The sequence below is a fragment of the Kogia breviceps genome, chromosome 14, assembly GCF_026419965.1.
Source record: "Kogia breviceps isolate mKogBre1 chromosome 14, mKogBre1 haplotype 1, whole genome shotgun sequence".
Taxonomy (NCBI): domain Eukaryota; kingdom Metazoa; phylum Chordata; class Mammalia; order Artiodactyla; family Physeteridae; genus Kogia; species Kogia breviceps.
The window spans coordinates 7,508,182-7,526,554 of record NC_081323.1 but is presented as its reverse complement, the minus strand read 5'-3'; the positions used below and the strand labels follow the sequence as shown (position 1 = coordinate 7,526,554).

Below are 18,373 nucleotides of genomic sequence, written 5' to 3'. Positions count from 1 at the left end.
GTATTTGGCTAAAGAGAGCTCTTTGTTAAAACTAGTTCAAACAGATCCACTGGAATTTTTCCAAACTGTCGGTCAGTTAAGTGCATAGTATTAGTTTATTTAAATAATTTGGGGTAGAGTTGTGTTCCTTTAGTTATGAAAATTATAGATTGATCAATATAATTTTAATATCATTAAACCATGTAACAATTATCTTGCACCTGCATCTTCTGTGAACACAAAAGTGTAGGTGTAATTAACACGTACTTGGCAAGAAAAAAATTGTTTTTAATGGTTTCATTGCTTTAGTCTTTCACTGGCGCACACATTTTTATTATGCAAATTAAAAAATTCTGAAAAGATCTTTGCTCATGTAAAAGTGTTGCATGTATGTTGACAACCAGACTGTATCATTATTATGTTATTTAATATATGGTCTTCATTTAAAAAAATCATTTACTGGAACTGTTAATTTATGAGAAAGGTTTATCTTCCTGAATATTCAACCAAAACCTAGAATAAGAGCTTGAATTACTTTGAAATGCCTCTTTGTTCCTACAGTGTCTTTGATGTTTTATTCCTGGGGATTTTAGACTAACCTTTTGTTTTTCTCCCAGAGAGATTCAATGTGTATTTGATGCCATCTCCTAACTTAGATGTACATGGCGAATGTGCCTTGCAGATTACATATGAGCACATCTGTCTTTGGGACGTCCAGAATCCCAGAGTCAAACTCATCTCTTGGCCGCTAAGTGCCCTGCGGCGGTATGGACGAGATGCTGCTTGGTTCACTTTTGAGGCAGGGAGGTGAGTTTCATGACTGTTGTTCTACATTTTTGCCCCCAGGCTCACGTCATGTAATGCTCCACTCACATTCGTTTGTTCACTCCATTGTAAACAAAGCCCAATCATTTAAAATTCGCTTTTCAGAAATATGATCAATTTGATGCTCTTACAACTATCCTAGAAAGCGTTTAAATTCTTCTTTTCCACACAGCTCTTCTTTGGTCTATTTAAATTTTAAGCACCTGGAAACGGAAATGGTAGAAACGCATTGGTGAATCTCCCAGAGACACAAAGCTTCTCAAGTTAGCAAATAAAACTTTAATCTTTAGTGCAGCATCCTTCTTATGTCAGAATTACTTACTTATTATCCTTATAGGAAAATCTTGATAGAAAATTAAGAATTTGTTTGGGAAGGTGGGTATATTTCCCTGCTTCAGTCTCAGAAATAATAATAATTATTATTATTGGCCGCGCCGCGTGGCTTGTGGGATCTTAGTTCCCTGACCAGGGATTGAACCCATGCCCTCGGCTGTGAAAGTGCGGAGTCCTAACCAGTGGAATGCCAGGGAATTCCCTCAGAAATTATTTATGTATTAACTGTAACCAGTGAAATCTGGTTATGAAAGATACTTTATCATAGAAAACAGACTTTTCTATTGACTGTACGCCTTGTATTTCATATTGATGTGCAGAAGAATTCTGCATTGATCAAGATGTTTGGCGCCTATTTGGGGCATCATTTATTCCAACATTCATATTTTTCAGTTTTTTTTTTTTCTTTTCTTTTTTTTTTTTTTTTTTTTGCGGTACGCGGGCCTCTCTCTGCTGTGGCCTCTCCGGTTACGGAGCACAGGCTCCGGACGCGCAGGCTCAGCGGCCACGGCTCACAGGCCCAGCCGCTCCGCGGCATTTGGGATCCTCCCGGACCGGGGCATGAACCCGTGTCCCCTGCATCGGCAGGCGGCCTCTCAACCACTGCGCCACCAGGGAAGCCCTTCAGTTTTTCTTTGATTCACTCTATTTATAGGAAATAGTAATAGGAAATGGGTATGTATGGCTTTTTATTGTCACTTCCAAAGGCTAAAAATTTAGTAAACCTTTGTAGTATCTCATGACTATTTGAAATTTTAAAAAAATTATCTCAATCTTCCAGGTTTTAATACTGCTCATAGCTTGCAAATGTTTAACTTCTTCATATTGACATTTAGTAGAACTGCTAAGGATCTAGGAGATCATTTTAAAGACTTTGATATTTCCCCCAAGTGTGATAGCAAGCCATATAGATTATTAAGTAGGTGTTTGTGTGTGTGTGTATAATTGTGTTCATATTTTGTAAATAATAGGATAGAGGTAGCAGATGTGGATGTGGGGAGATATTGAAGGACCTCGAGTGAAAGAAATGGTGGAAGAAAAGTGAGGATATATTGGGGACATGAAGTTCAGAAATATTCCTCTTTGACCAAAAGCCATAAAGTGCTGACTCGGGAAATGAAGGAGCTTTTTGGTGCATGACTTTGGTCTCTTTATGGTCTGACTTTTGGGTATTTTGTCCAAGAACTCCATTGGTTAGATGATTATAGTACCTACAACCCATACCACACAGTGCGGTGCCTCAGATATGGTAGGGACTGAGAATATTTATTGATTTTGAGCAGCATTCTTGTTCAGTGGTCATGCTTTATGGGGCTGGTGCAAACCTGAGATTGAATGAACAATCAAAAGGACAAGTATCAGGAATGTATTCTTAGGACCTCACTCATTTCTCAAATAGTGTGGTTCGTAGTGTAAGGAGCACTGGTTTGGGAGTCAGAGAGACCCTAGGTCCTGATCTCTACTCTTTATTAGCAGTTGGCCATGGACAAAGTGTTTAACTTCCCTTGTAAGTTTAGCTAAGTAATAACTTCCTTCTGGGGTGGTCTTAGGTAAAAGCAGCAATGCATATAGATGACCCAGAAGGCGCTGGGCTTCTCTTAATAGTCTCTTTGAGGTTTTATCATAATAACTTTTGGAACAGGACTGGGTTTGCAGGATCCAGACAGTGTTAAATGCAAGGTAATCATCCTATTTTATATTTTGCCTGAAACTCAAATAAAGATGAATTTTTATAGTTACCGTTAAGATGCTCAGGATCATAAGATCATTCATGTTCCCCCAAGTGTGAAGGTTTCACATCTGCCTTACTTTATTAGTGAAGATAATTCTTTCCCTTGGCTATTTTTGGATGTGTTCAAAATAAGGCAGTGTCATATTAGCTAAGATAATTTTCTCCCTGTCTCACGTTGATAGATGAACGGGAGTTAAGTCTCTCTAGGCAGATAGTTTTCACATATCCAGCATGTGTCTGCAGAAACGTCACAACATTTCCCCTCTAGAATGCAGAGAATCTTCCTAAGACCTTGGGCAAAGTTCTGCTCTGTCTAGGCAAAGCCTCTGTTAGACTTGGAGCTAAGTGTTATTCCTGCTGAATGGCCCCTTTCACCACACCAAGATTGACGATGGGGCGCGCGTAATAAACTGGGCTGGGAGGCGGAGGAAATGAAATGAAATTACAGTCAGTCACATACAGGCTGTGGGACCTTGAGTGAACGACCTAACTCTCTGAGCTTCCATTGGCCACCTGTAAAATGGGTATAATTTATGTCTCTCACAAGATGGCCATGAAGACTAAATAAAGGTACATATACAAACACCTGGCATAATGCCTGGCAGGTGGTAGGCAGTTGTGTCAACACAAACTGACACGAGCAGAGAAGAAATGTGTCGGCCTTCAGAACCCGAAGTCAGGGAGCAGAGATGGCTTCAGGGTTGGGTTGATTCAGAGTCCAAATGAGGACCCTAGGTTTTATCTCATAGTCTTGTTCCTTCTAGGTGGCTTCACTCTGCTCCGCACGGGGCTTCCAGGAGCTTTGAGATCTTCTCACGCCGTCAGCCAATAGAAGAGAGAAAGATTCTTACCATCCGTTGACCATTCCATTCACTATGTGTCAGGAACTGCACTGAGGACTTTATGGGAAGCACACAGGGTACAGATAGAATGGGCGTGGTTCTCCCAAAGCAGGAAGAGGTTACTGACACCATCAGAAGGGATGTGAGGTTTTAAAAAGAAAAACTAACAAAATGTGTCCGATACAGTATTTAATAATTTCTCAAAGCAAATAGGGTGAAACAGCTATTTGACTATAATTAATAATATCACTCATAACGGTGCTGAGATGCAGAACAGTGGTTCTCAACCAGGGGTGATTTTGCACCTAAGGGGCATTTGGCAATGTCTGGAGACATTTTCAGCTGTCACAACGTGTGCTGCACAAGCAAGCCCCACAGCAAAGAATTATCAGGTCCGGTTGTCCAGGTGAAAAACTCTGCTCTAGCAAGCATATCAACCATTGAAAATAAATACTGATATTTATTGAGCCCTTACTATACGAAAGTTGCTGTACTAAGCATTTTACATGCACTAGTATCACCACTCTAACTAGGTTAGCCTAGTTCTGAATGAACTCTACAGAGCTAAGGAAGAGAAGGCATAACTGCATAACCAGCACTCATGTATAAATTATCTTAGTTTACTTTAATTCTGGAACCTCCTGTTTGTTCTTTTAGTTTGGAGTGCAGGCACCTACGGTCAGAATAGTTCATCTCTCCTGGGTGGCAGTGTCATGATCAAAGGTCATTAGAGTCTTCTAGATGCTGTTTCTCCCTCTCTTCCCCAACATAGGCAATTCTGACAGTGCCTCTGTTTTTTCCTTGAAGAATTCCACAGTTGAAATAGAATCTTTTTAGTAAAGTGCAGTTGCACAATTAATTTCCACTTACTGCCCCTGGAGATAAAGAGCAATTAGCTTATCTGGGGGGAGGGATGGGGGAAGCGACACAGTGCTTATTTTATTTGAGTTTTTCCTAGTTTTTCTGTTTGTTGGTTTCTTTCCACTTGCAATGCCCTGAGGCTTCAGTGAAGCTCATCAGATTGGCAGGGTCTCTGATATTTTAATGGGAAGGTCCAGCTGACATGAAGTTTTAACTGCAGCAACATCCCCCATGGAACTATTCTTGAAACGTTACTGTTTAAAGCGTGGTGGCAGGTGTCCAGTAAGTTTCCCTGTGAATTTCACAGCTGGCTGCCCGGTTCCCATGCTTCAGGGTCAGGCTCTGCCCTCCCTCCTGACCGATTTAAATGACTACCCTCGGCTTAGCATCTGCAGGGCTGAGGGCAGCTCAGGTGGCATCTGGCAGAAAGTGGTGAGTAATTACCACACATGGGTGCCTGCCTTTACCAGCCAGAGAATGGCCCTCTCGTGCTTTTGACATCAGTTTAAGAGAAACGTTTAGGTGTGCCAAGAATATGTGAAAATGGACATTGCATGTACAAATTCTTTTCCTTAAATGGAGTGCACAAATTGGTGAAAAAGGCTTTTCTTGGATGTAAAGACATCTGAACAGTCTTGGAAAAGAAATCATCTGTGTCTTGTGTATATCACTCTAAAAACAAGTCTAACTGGTGAAATAACTTTTCATTGGAGAAGAAAACTGTAGATGAGCGTACATGGAAAAGGACAATTATTCTGATATCAACCTTTGGATATTCTCTATTTGTCTTCTTGATTCTAAGCTACTTAGTAATCCCTCACTTCTAAATACTTTGTAGAGCCTATATTCATTCTTACTAAAGGATTGAAAGCAAATTAACAAATAAAATGTACTTGGCGCTTCCTACTACGTTGAATAGAGAAACTTAACTACAAATGCGTTAGATCCCACACAGCCTTGCTCAGAGGAAGTGAAATTCTCTTCTTTTGAAAGAAAACAGAAACTACAGTTGTGCCATTTATATGGCCATTCATTCTTCATTAGCATCGATCTAAAAATAATTTTAGATTTTTATTTATAAATTTTCATGTATAATCGTATGATAAATATTGCTTGAGGGGAGGCGTGTGTGAAATCGGAAGGGACAGTGCCTGTTCCACTCTACAGAGTAACCTCTTGAATCATCATCTTTAAAGATCTTTCATTATTGCCTGTCTGGTCTCTGCCAGACACCATGCTAGGTGGGTGGGTGTGAACACAGACAAGACAGGCCATCGTAAGAAGCTTAGCTAGGTCCCCTCTTACCTTTGAGCTTCTGTGGTGGGTTCTAGCATATGAAATCCGTAAAGGAAAGGATGACTTTCTTGTGGCCTTCGGAAAAAGAAATTAGACACTCACCAATGCCTCCTGTCTTGTGGCCATCTTTAAAAAAAATTTAAGGTGTGTTTTTTATTTAATTTATTTATTTTTCCAGCTTTATTGAGGTATAAATGATACAGAACATCATGTAAGTTTAAGGTGTACAGGGTGATGGTTTGATACACGTATGTATTGCAAAATGATCACCACAATAAGGTTAGTAAACACCTTCATCACCTCACGTAATTAGCTTTTTGTGTGGTGAGAAACAGTTTATTTAGTTATTTATTTTTTGCGGTGCGCGGGCCTTTCACCGCTGTGGCCTCTCTGGTTGTGGAGCACAGGCTCCGGACGCGCAGGCTTAGCGGCCATGGCTCACGGGCCCAGCCTCTCCGCGGCACGTGGGATCTTCCCGGACCGGGGCACGAACCCGCGTCCCCTGCATCGGCAGGCGGACTCTCAACCACTGCGCCACCAGGGAAGCCTTATACCTTTCCTTTCTTGATTGTTCCTCTGACCTGTAACGGCTCAGTCTACCATTATATTATGTTTGAACCCATTCGCATACGTAGATCTTGTCTAACCAAACAAATGTAAACTCCTCAAAGACAAAGCCTGTGCCTTTACCTTTGTTTACATCCGTTGCAGCTGCTATTATGCTTTGCCTAATGTTAGTGTGAGAAGTACCACATTCTTTCAGTTATTATATATCATCGTGAAAGTGAAAAATCAATACTGATCTAATAACCCCTATGACAGGGATGGAGAGAAGGAAGGATTATCTTAAATATACATGTTGAGGGTAAGATACAGTGTGCTTTTAGCAATGTTTAAATATCCTAAAGACACACACATACACACGTACACACACACATGCACAAAATACATCTTGAAAGTGAGGAACTGTTGAGTCGATTGGCTTTCTAACTTCGTAAGTTTGCTTATTAATACTGTCCCCTGTGAGGTCATTCACTTTGGTCTTCGTAATTTCAATTCCGTGAGTATTTTTCTAATAAACTATGTTGGTGTGGAATGTCATTGTCAAAGGGGAGGAGCAAAGACTAGAAAGCTGGGCGTCAGGGCCAGTGCAAGCTGTTGCATCCAGGTGGTGACTTGGAGATAGCGAAGAGCATTGTTTCAGAGCCCTCGTGGGTCACGGCATGCGGGCCGCCCCTCCCGCCGCCCTCTCTCCCACGTGTCATCTCGCCTCTTGACTCTGTCCCGCCTCAAGGCATTCTGCGTGCAGTTGTTTCTGTCGCACTGTTCTCCCTGCTTTCTCATCCAAACCACTCCCCTCCCCACGGTGGCTCAGTGACCGCTCAGTTTAAATAAAACTTGCTCAAGGAAGCCTGGGTCCAGTTCTCAGTCACTCCTTTCCTAGCCCCGTCTGCTGTTTCCTACTCTATTCTACAGTTATTTATTGGACACTAAATATAGGCCAAGTCCTGTGCTGGGCCCTGGTTGAAAAGCTGTGAATAAACTAGAAAACAATCCTTGTCCACGTGGAGCTTACATTCCAGTGAAATAATGGAAGCACACATTATTTGAAGATGTGCTTTGTGCATTCTGAGTATCATATTTAATACTTTTAGTAAATCTAGGTGACAGTTACTATCATTATATTTCTTTTACAGATGGGTGTGCAGGCTTAGGGAAGTTAACTAACGCGTACCAGGCACAAAGCTGGTAAGGGGCACTCCTGGACAGGCGGCCTCGAGCCCGAGTCTGTACCCTTACCAAGCCTTTTATTTCACGCTGCCTTGATACATGCTTACTGTGTGCATGAATGAATGAATTTCCCAGTACTTTCTGAGCTCTTGGTTTTCTTATGGATTCTTAACTAATTGCATCATCCATGGTTTGGAGTGACAGGCATATCATTTAGGCAAAGTAGTTACTGAGAAATTCAAAGCTATATGTGCATCTGTATGGCCACAGAGTTCTTATATCTGAATCCTTATCTTCACAAAGGACATAGGAAAGGCCCAACTTCAACTCATTATTTTACTTCCTCTGGGTTTCCATCCACTGGTCCTGTTAGCATAAGGCCATCAGGAAAGAGGCTTGGGGCATTTGGGATGGCTTCGGATGCTAGAAGTGTCCAAGGTCAAAGTCAGTGGGTAAAGAGAAAGAAAGGAATCAGGACCATTAAAAGTCAAGACTTGAAGGGAATTCCCTGGCAGTTCGGTGGTTAGGACTCAGTGCTTTCGCTGCCGTGGGCCTGGTTGGGGAACTAAGGTCCTGCAAGCTGCATGGTGTGGCCAAAAAGAAAAAAATCAAGACTGTGTATTTACAAGTCTGTGATAGATGAACCCATTAGAACATCTTTGCTCTGTGTTGTGTTTCTCCAGAGATGTGAAGCAGACGTAGCCGTATTAGGTTATGTAAGACCATTACCCCTTTGATGTGCTTTTCTTTGGACTTCCTTTCCTTTTTTCTTTTTCCCCCCTATTTTCTTCTTACTTGCCTTGGGAAGTTGGCCCATTATATTATTTTGCCAAAGGCCTCTAATAACATTTTAAATGGCTTGTAAAGCTGCTTATGAAGCAGCACCAGAGACTTCCCTGCTGGCATGGTGGTTAAGAATCCACCTGCCGATGCAGGGGACACGGGTTCGAGCCCTGGTCCGGGAGGATCCAACGTGCCGCAGAACAACTAAGCCCGTGTGGCACAACTACTGAAGCCCGCGAGCCACAACTACTGAAGCCCACGTGCCTAGAGCCTATGCTCTGCCACAAGAGAAGCCACCGCAGTGAGAAGCCCGCGCACCGCAACGGAGAGTAGCCGCTGCTCGACACAACTAGAGAAAGCCCGCGCGCAGCAACGAAGACCCAACGCAGCCAAAAATAAATCGCTAAATAAATTTCTAGAAACAGCGCCCAACAAGTCTGTTGGGTTGAGGGGCGTGAATGAAATAAAAGAACTCGTGGGTAGAGGTTAGAAGAGACCGTGTGGAAGAGCATCTGAGGGCAATTTTTGTACATTACCCACGCTTTCTGGGTTGCTGCTGTCCCACCGAAGAGCATATACCTTTGAACAGTATGGATGAAAGTCCCAACAATCAGGCAAACCAAAGGCCTAATTCCTGTTCTGTTTAGAGCTCTTTAGTGCATGTTTGTGCCTTTAATGCAAACTGGTGGCCTCTTGGCCAGATCTGGTCCTTAGAGGCATTTTGGCTCCCACAGCTTAAACAGAAAAAACCAAAGGAAAAAGTTGCCAACATTAAAAATTCGGATTATTTCATATAAAAATCAAAATTTCTGATTCCTCTTAGACAATCAGAAGTGTGGCTACAGTGGGCTCGCATTCCCCATTTAAATGTGACCAGGGCTGACTGGTGGCTGTTATCCATTAGCTACGCTCCCTCTAGGTGGCTGTGTGTTGTACAAGGTCTGAGCATCTTTATCCATTCACGTTCTTTGTCTGAACCCTGATGGAATTTGAGGCTGTGACTCCTTGGTCTTTCTATAAGTGGTAAGTGTGTATGTGTGAGTGTGGTATGTGTAAGTGTGTGTATGTGTGTGAGAGTCTGTGTCTTTCAGATCCTTAGGTGGAGGCTGGGAAAGTCTGTGTACTTTCAAGAATACTTGATACTCTGTTTTGATTTAGTTTGTTTTTGATCACAGTAATTATTGAGAGAGTCAAATGTCATTAAAGGATGGTTGTGGCTTCATTATGTTAACCAAAAGCAGACATTGGATAAAAAGAGTGATTTTCAAAGAGTAGGTTTCACCAGTTAGTGTGTCATAATGTAAATTAAGCACTTCAACACTGGTATTAAAAAATATAATAGAAAAGATTAACATTATAAATTGATGATAGATAAATAGCTGAATAATAACTAGGTGATAGATAAATAGATCAACAGATATACTAGGCCACAATCTAAGGTATATTTATTACTGTGGGTTGCCCTTACAAAAACCTTAAAAGCCACTAGATTGTCAAGTTTTAGAAATGCAGCTGCAGGGTTTGCTATGAATCAATCATCCTACAAATGTTTCCCAGTAACAGGTGCCTTCATCCTTTCTGGAACCAAGGTTGGCATCTAAGTAAGTAAAAGTGACCTCTGCCCTGGAGGAAACAGAAGACCACTTCTTCCTCTTAAATAATTGATTGAGGTTACCCTCCTCTTAACAAATTATATTTCCGTATTTGATGGAAAAAAAAGAGGTGTGAAAAAATTAAAACCTTGCGGAATTAGGTGCCAAGTGGCAGCATCAAATTTATATGGTGGATCAAATGAAGAGGGGATAGAAGTGAGGACTGAAGTATTTTAGGAAGTCTTCAGGAAGGAAATGGGACTTGAGTAAATATGCTTTGAATTTTAGTTTTTAGTTCTTCCTTGGATTAGGATGACTTAATAATTAAGATCACATGATCAACCTCATAAGCTAGTTCTTTATATTAGCTGGTTGAAAGAGCCTTCTAGTTTTCCTTTCTTCTTACATGGTCCATATTAGTGAAATTCAAGCGAGGCAGGATTTGACCAATTAATGTATGCAATGCTATATGTGCTGAAAATTGCCATATGGCCATGGTATTGAGCCAACTGTGGAAAATAAGGGTAAGTCTTCCTTTCTTATTGCACTAACTGCATAGACTGGAACAGATAAAATATTTAACAGGTTTGGGGTGAAAATTTGCTTGGTTTCCATGCTGTGTTAAAAAGTTATTTATGTGTGAGCCTAGATGTGAGCAAAACTCAGGCATTAAGGCCAGTATTCAGTTTTTCAGCAAGAGATTCTGAGGTGGAAGGAGTGGAATTGTATTTTAGAATAATTAAGTAATTATTAATAATTATAAATAATATAATAATTAAATAGTATTCTTTAAAACCAAAACAACCTCTTAGTTTATCTTTGATATATGTGTGTTTCAAAATCAGAACTTTAAAAAAATCCTTTTAAAAATTATCCTTGAAAATAGGATTTTGTCCAAGTCTTTAAAAATATTTAGAGTAATTAAATATATTTATTAATTATATTTAACACACTATACATATATATATATACACATATATGTATGTATGTGTGTGTGTGTGTGTATATATAGTGGTTAAAACACATTTATTTGGTTCTTGCCTAATTATGTGTACCTATCTTCCCTTATTAATATAATTCATTTTTTTAACAGTCTGAGGTAGAAATGATCCTCTTCTTAATCCTTAACATTAATGTCGAAACCCATCTAGCTTTCCTTGAGTAACTTCTGTTATGTTCCACACATTAATTCAGCAAAGTTATGTTCATTTAAAAAAAAACCTCTTAGCTGTGTTTGGTTCATCTCATGGAGTGAACACCTAGAGTAAAATTTGATCTGTGATTTGGGAAAGCATAGTTGCTTTTGGAAATGAAATCATTCTTCAAGCCATTGTCTGTAAGGAAGGTTAGGACAGAATCTGAGAGTCATAGCATCCTTCTTTGACCTCTGAGCTACATGGCGCCGTTTCTGATGAGTTTCTCATTCGTGGGCTGTGATGGGAAGGCCTTAGCTCAGGTGTCCTCTTTGAGAGCCATACAGGAAGTAGAGGGATTATACTAAGAATCCAGAAACAGCTTTTTTTGGTTTGGTTTTGTTTTTTGCGGTACGCGGGCCTCTCACTGTTGCGGCCTCTCCCGTCGCGGGGCACAGGCTCCGGACGCGCAGGCTCAGCGGCCATGGCTCACGGGCCCAGCCGCTCCGCGGCACATGGGATCCTCCCGGACCGGGGCACGAACCCGCGTCCCCTGCATCGGCAGGCGGACTCTCGACCACTGTGCCACCAGGGAAGCCCCATTAACCTTCTATGACAAAACCTTCAGGACAAAAAACACTGGGCACCGTGTTGGCTTAGAGTGATTGGTTCCCTGTCCTTATTAATACCAATTCATCGAACACTTTGATTCTAGCTAACTCTGTTTAGCACATGTGAACAAGAATCCTCATCTCATACAAAGTAAATGAGCCTCGTATCAGACTGTTCTAGGCTTCAGGTGCGTTGAACTTGGAGGAGCTGGTTTTCAGAAGCTCTCTGTCTTTGTTTTCGCAGGATGTGTGAGACTGGAGAAGGGCTGTTTATCTTTCAAACGCGAGACGGGGAGGCCATCTACCAGAAAGTCCACTCTGCTGCCTTGGCCATAGCCGAGCAGCACGAACGCTTGCTACAGAGCGTGAAAAACTCAATGGTACGTGTGGAATTTCTTGCTTATGACCCAGCGTACGCCGCTGTAGAATTCAGTCTTGGAATCTTTGTGCTGAAAACATGGTCAGTATATTTTTGGGCAGAAGATTTACTCCTGTACTCAGCAATGTAGTACTTGGATTAAATGCCACCCTTGGAAAGCTCCAAAAGGCCACCTGGTAACAGAGTAACTATACACTGCCTCGTCGTCTGCTCACCCACTTTGTGCCTCAGTTGTTACCTGTGTGTTTAATCACTGTGGGCTCCTACAACAAAATACCATAGACTGAGTGAGTTATGAAAAACAAATTTATTTATTTCTCACTGGGAGGCTGGGAAGTCCAAGATCAAGGTGCCGGCAGATTCTGGTGGGACCCGCTTCCTGGTTCATGGATGGCTGTCTTCTCACTGTGTCTCATTATGGCAGAAAGGGTGAGAGATCTCTGTGGGGTCTCTTTTGTAAGAGCGCTAATGCCATTCACGAGGGCTCTGCTTTCATGACCTAAGCATCTCCCATAGGCCCTACCTTCTAATGCCATCACTTTGGGGGTTAAGATTTGAGCATATGAATTTGGGGGTGGGGGACACAATATTCAGTCCATTGCAGCGTGTGTGTATGTACATTAAAATCAATCTGGATATGTATGGACATCTATAGACACGGCTATGTGGGTTATCTATCTATAGATATATATAATATATCTATATTATAAATATAGATATATATCTATATCTATAAATATATATAATATTTTTAACTGGAGCAGAAGTTGTCTTTTCAAATGTCAGCAGAGGTCAGAGAGAAAATGAAGGTGAGAGAAGAGGGCTGAGAGGAAACTGGGGTGAAATGTCAAAAGCTCAAGACCAGACAACTGTCGACATGAGATCGTGGTTTCCGTGTAGGAGAGCTCTTGATTTTTTTCCAGATAAGTCAAGAATTTGACTGTTTATAGTATCTTCCCGTTTGTAACTGTTGGAAATTAATTCCAGCTGAAACCAACAACAAAAACCAATAATGCTTTGTGGGACAAAGGAAACCTACCTGTAAGACTCCATCCTGCCCACAGCCATGCATTTGCCATCTCTAGTGGATAAACCTTCATAGTCATCAACGTATAAAAACACTGCAAACGCAGATACACATGAGCGTACGTAAATGCTCTCTCAGAACACCTACTCTGTTCATTGCTTAGTGCCAGGGACTGTGCATTGTACAGACGATTATGATTCATGAGTTTCTTCTTTAAGTAAATTTACAAAATCCCAAATGAATGTACAACAGTTAAATAATGCAAATCATGCAGTGTGGCTGCAAATACATGCATAGAGATTCACATCTGGAAGGAAATCTGCAAAACCAAAAGGAACTGGGTTGGCATGGTAAGGTTAGGGCCATTTGAAAAGTTATGATTTAACCATGTGGGGTGGTTGGATTTAAAGATGGGAAAAGCATGTAGTATGATCTATCCCAGAGCATCCCCAGATTATTCCGGAACGACTTGTGCATGCAGCACTGTGGGATTTTAGAGCAGGGATCAGCAAAACTTTAGTAAAGGGCGAGACAGTGATATTTTAGGCTTTGTGGTCAAAGATGGTTTCTGCTGCAGCCGTTTAACTTTGCCACTGTAAAGCAAAAGCGAGCATAGGTAATATGGAATCAAGTGGGTATGGCTTTGTTCCAGAAGAAGCTTTATGAATGGACACTGACATTCACATTTCATGTAATCTTCACATATCACAAAATATTCTTGTTCTGATTTTTTCCCCAACCATTTAGAAATGTTCTTTCTGAACTAATATAGTCTTGGTATGCATTTCCCCATATGCTTCCCAATTCTGGATATTGTAATAGAGGTAGGTAAATGCATGGATGGAAAGAAAGAGAGAGCGAGGAAGGAAGGAAGAAAGGAAGGGAGAAAGAAAGAGGGAGAGGGAGAGAAGGAGGGAGGGAGGAGAATTCAAGTCGTTTTGAACTTACAGGGCAATGTCATTGCATTAAAGTTGTGAGCTATGCAAGATGCCTTTAAGGGTCTGAAGAAGTTTTTTTAAGGTTACCTTTTTGTAAAGCCATCGATTAGCATACATTATTATCTACTTGAAAAGCAGGTTCTGCAGGCACATATTTTTCCATTTACAGCCTCCTCATTACTTCCACTAAAAATTAATCAGTAGTGTGAGTAATTCGTTCAGATCATCCTTTTGCAGATTTAACTGGAATATAATGTTGTTTGCTCTTAATTTGCTGTATGCTTAACAAGCTCTATAAAATGAATGATTTTACAAGTAAACACATCCTGTTTTAGATGGAAATGAGTAAGCTTCAAAACGGGACCTGAATCTCAAGGAAGTTAAACTGGGGATTGTGAAACGCTTAAAAATCAACATCCTTCAATCCATCTCTGATTAGGGGAGAAAAGAGATACTGTGCTAAAATGAAACAAATGAAGGTGATGACAAAAGCCCCTAAGTTAGAGTTTTGCATTTTCTGGTCACTGGGAGTGGATCCACACAGATTGGCTGTGTTCTTGACTGGGAATTGCCTTTACGCCACTACTGGCTTGCTTCTCTGAGATGGTCAAGGTCACGAATGGAGAAAGATGGTGAAGCTAACCTCATTATTAGGAAGCCCTAACCCACTGTTAGCTGCCACTAACTCCCAAGACAGAATGCTTCACTGTGGAACGCATGACAGTTTGAAGTTGCAGCCTTGAGTGAAGGGGTTTGGATCAGACTTATGACCTTGAATCCCAGAAGTCAGAAAGAGGAGACTTGTGGGTCAGATAGTAATAATAACTTTTATTTTATTATCATCACCATCATAGTTATGATTGTGATAGGCTGAACGATAGCTCCCCCCAATCTTTCCTACCTTAATCCCTGGAACCTGTGCACATTACCTTATGTGGCAAAAGGGACTTCGCAGATGTGATTAAGTTAAAGCTCTTGAGATGGGGAGGCTGTCCTGGAGTATCCAGGTGGACGCAGTGTCATCACAAGGTCCTTGTGAGAAGGAAGCCGGAGGAGTGAGAGCCAGAGAGAAGGTGATGTGGCGAGATGGAAGCAGAGGGACCGACAGAGATTTTTGAAGGGTCTGTGCTGATGGTTTGAAGGTAGAAAGAGATGTGACCCAAAGGATATAGGTGGCCTCTAGAAACTGGAAAAAGCAAGGAAATGGATTCTCCCCTGGAACCTCCAAAAGGAACCAGCCCAGCTGACACCTTGACTTTATAGCACAGTGAATCTGATTTCAGACTTCTGGCCTCCAGGGCCGTAAGGGGATAAATCTGTGTGGTTGTACGCCACCAGTGTTGTGGGAATTTGTTACAACAGCTATAGGTAACTAATACAATAATAATATCGAAAATAATAAAAATGTATCGTGTCTCTACTGTGTAGCAGACAATATTTTAAGGACTTCGTGTGTACTTTCTAACCCTCCCAATGATCCTTGGATGGAGGGCCCAGCACCACCAGCTGGGAAGTAGTGGGGCTCCAGTTTGGAGCAGGTATGCTGGGATAACCCCACTTGACACTTTCTCTCGGAGTTAAGCCCCTATAGACACGTTTTCTTTGCCCTGCGTGAGATCAGGTCACTGCTGTTCTAAAGATTCCAAATTAAGGGCTGACATATAAAAGTTAAGAGGTTTCACATAAAACTCAGATTTCTGTACTATCTTAAAAAGTGAAAAGGCCGGGCTTCCCTGGTGGCGCAGTGGTTGAGAGTCCACCTGCCAATGCAGGGGACGCGGGTCCGTGCCCCGGTCCGGGAAGATCCCACATGCCGCGGAGCGGCTGGGCCCGTGAGCCATGGCCGCTGAGCCTGCGCGTCCGGAGCCTGTGCTCCCCAACGGGAGAGGCCACAGCAGTGAGAGGCCCACGTACCACAAAAAAAAAAAAAAAAAAAAAAGTGAAAAGGCCACACTGATCTCACACCCCCACGTGGCAACCATCGGATATGCCTGGTGGTGCCTTCCCTCTTTAGGTAGAAGGGGGGTCTTCCGTTCTCCGTGGTCCTTACCATTCTCCATTGTCACTCAGCAAGTGGTCCTCCTCTGGGCACGTGCTAGCCATGCTATGGCCAATCGATGTCCTGCCTATGTTACTGCATGTATAAGTTTTCTGTTGCTGTGTAACGAAGTGCCACAAACTGTGCACCCTAAAACAGCACACGTATGTTATCTCATAGTTGCCGTGGGTCAGGGATGTTGGCATGGCTTACATGGCCCCCCGGCTTCCGGTTCTCACAAGGCTGAGATACTCTAGTCTCATCTTAAGGTTAGACTGGGGAATGACCCACTCACAAGCTCACAGTGGTTGATAGTGGAAGTTAGTTCCTTGGGGCTGCACCATCAAGGGCCTCAGTTTCTTGTTGGCTGGTGGATGGAGGCCATCCTTAGCTCCCAGGGACCACCCTCAGCTTCTTGTCATGTGGGCTTCCCAGCATAACCACTTGCTTCACCAAAGCCAGCAAGACTCCTTGCAAAATGGGGGCCACAATCCTATGTATCCTAACCATGGTCGTGACGTCCCATCATCCCGTCACAGGCTATTGGTTGGAAGCAAGTCACACGTCCTTCCCACGGTCACGAGAGGGAGGGGACCACACAAGGGTGTGCACACCTGGAGGAGGAGATCAGGGGGCCACCTTAGTGTCTGTCCCCATGCCGTGCAAACTTCTGGAATAATGTTTATTTTGTGCTTTGATTTTACCTTTTAAGTATGTTTCCTGCTTTGTGGTGTGTTGCTAATAATGCCATTTATTTATGAAGCGTCTGCTAAATGCCAGGCTCTTTATCAACCACAACCATACCACTTACCAAGCCAGGCACTTTACTCACTTTTTCTCTAATCACCACGATATCTCTGTGAAGTAGACTTATTCATTCGTTCTCATTTATTAGTTCATTCGTATATGTCTATTGCGGACGTAATATGCTGTTATGTGCTGCAGGATGTAGCGGTAATTGACAGGTAAAGCCCGTGATCCCATGGGTCTTATAAGTCAAGGGAGTATTATTCATGACCCTTGACCTGGAAGGAATGACTCTCCAGATCTTATCGACGAGAAAACAGCTGCTCACAGTGGTTAAGTCACTTGCCCGCAGCCAGAGAGCTCATTACTGTTGGAGCCAGAAAGGCAGGATCCTTTTATTTGGTTCCTAAACCTCTACCTCTGGCCACAATGCCTTACTCCCCAGAAGGGTTTTAAAGAGCTTCTGTTTCTCTCTTGTATCCGCACTGAGAACTGCCTTAGCATTTCCAAATTACCCTGAATATCAGAGTACCTTTCAGAAATACATATCCACTCAGAGTATATGTTAAAAAAATTACTGTTGTAAGAAATCGCTTTTCTTTTGGTACTTTCGGGACCAGATAGCAATCATGTTTCTCGTAATTCTTCCCCCACCTCCTCTCTTTTTAAATTCAGTGTATTATGATTCATTCTAAATAGGGTGTAGACGAGGGTGGGCGGGCCTGGGGTATTAGGGGAAGGACTCACTGTTGAATGGAGCCGCAGGAACTCGTTTGTTCACGAGCTGCCAGCTGCCTTGCTGGCGCAGCTAAGGGGAAACTCTGCCGGGGCGGTTTGGGACTCCCCCGGAGCAGCCAGCTATTTTTGCCGCCTTGGAGACCAGTGTCTGTCACAGAGTCTAATTTGGGGGCAAGGAGTGGCCGTGTGGGCATGTTCCTCATTCCACGATCGGGCCTGTGTCATTTTTAGAAATTCCTTCGAGGCGAGAGTGACAAGGTGGAGAAGGATGGCAATTTAGCAGCTCCCTTGGGGGCTGCAGGGCCGGGCTCCCCTGGGGGGGACATTCAGGCCCCAGGGTGACGTCTCCCCCATCCTCTGCAGCGCCGACTGTGCCTTCCACGTTTGGGAGTTTAATCTGAGCTGTTTCCGTGTCCCCTCTTTTTTGTTGTTGTTTAACTGATTTACTTCCAGACTTGGTTTTGCACATAAAATTTGTTAATGAATTTGTAGAATTCAAGTGGAACTCTTCTACAGTTCTGCAAACCAAAGCAATTTATAGTCAATCTAGTTTAAAAAATGATAGTCTACACTTTTTTTTTTTTTTTTTTAAACATAGAGGGCATCCAAGAAAGCATAGAATCAATTTCACTACTACTCAGACTGAAAAAGACCCACACCTGCTGGGATTTTATGTGTAGAAACAGTCTTCTCACAACTCTGTCCCCACTCATCCACCCACAGAAAAATCAGGTTTTACCTCTTCTTCTGTTTATGAGCTCTAGTTAATTGCATTAACTTACAGATTT

At 42.4% G+C, this 18,373-nt stretch overlaps 1 protein-coding gene across 2 annotated transcripts in view; it reads left to right on the top strand.

The window, feature by feature from the left end:
- Positions 1 to 18,373, top strand: part of DOK5 (docking protein 5) — a 154,132-nt gene that overhangs the window by 109,760 nt on the left and 25,999 nt on the right. For both annotated transcript variants that reach the window (XM_059038964.2, XM_067013775.1), the window contains exons 5-6: positions 597 to 786; positions 11,963 to 12,098. In XM_059038964.2, coding sequence (XP_058894947.1) covers positions 597 to 786; positions 11,963 to 12,098 — 326 coding nt within the window. The remainder of the gene's footprint in view (positions 1 to 596; positions 787 to 11,962; positions 12,099 to 18,373) is intronic.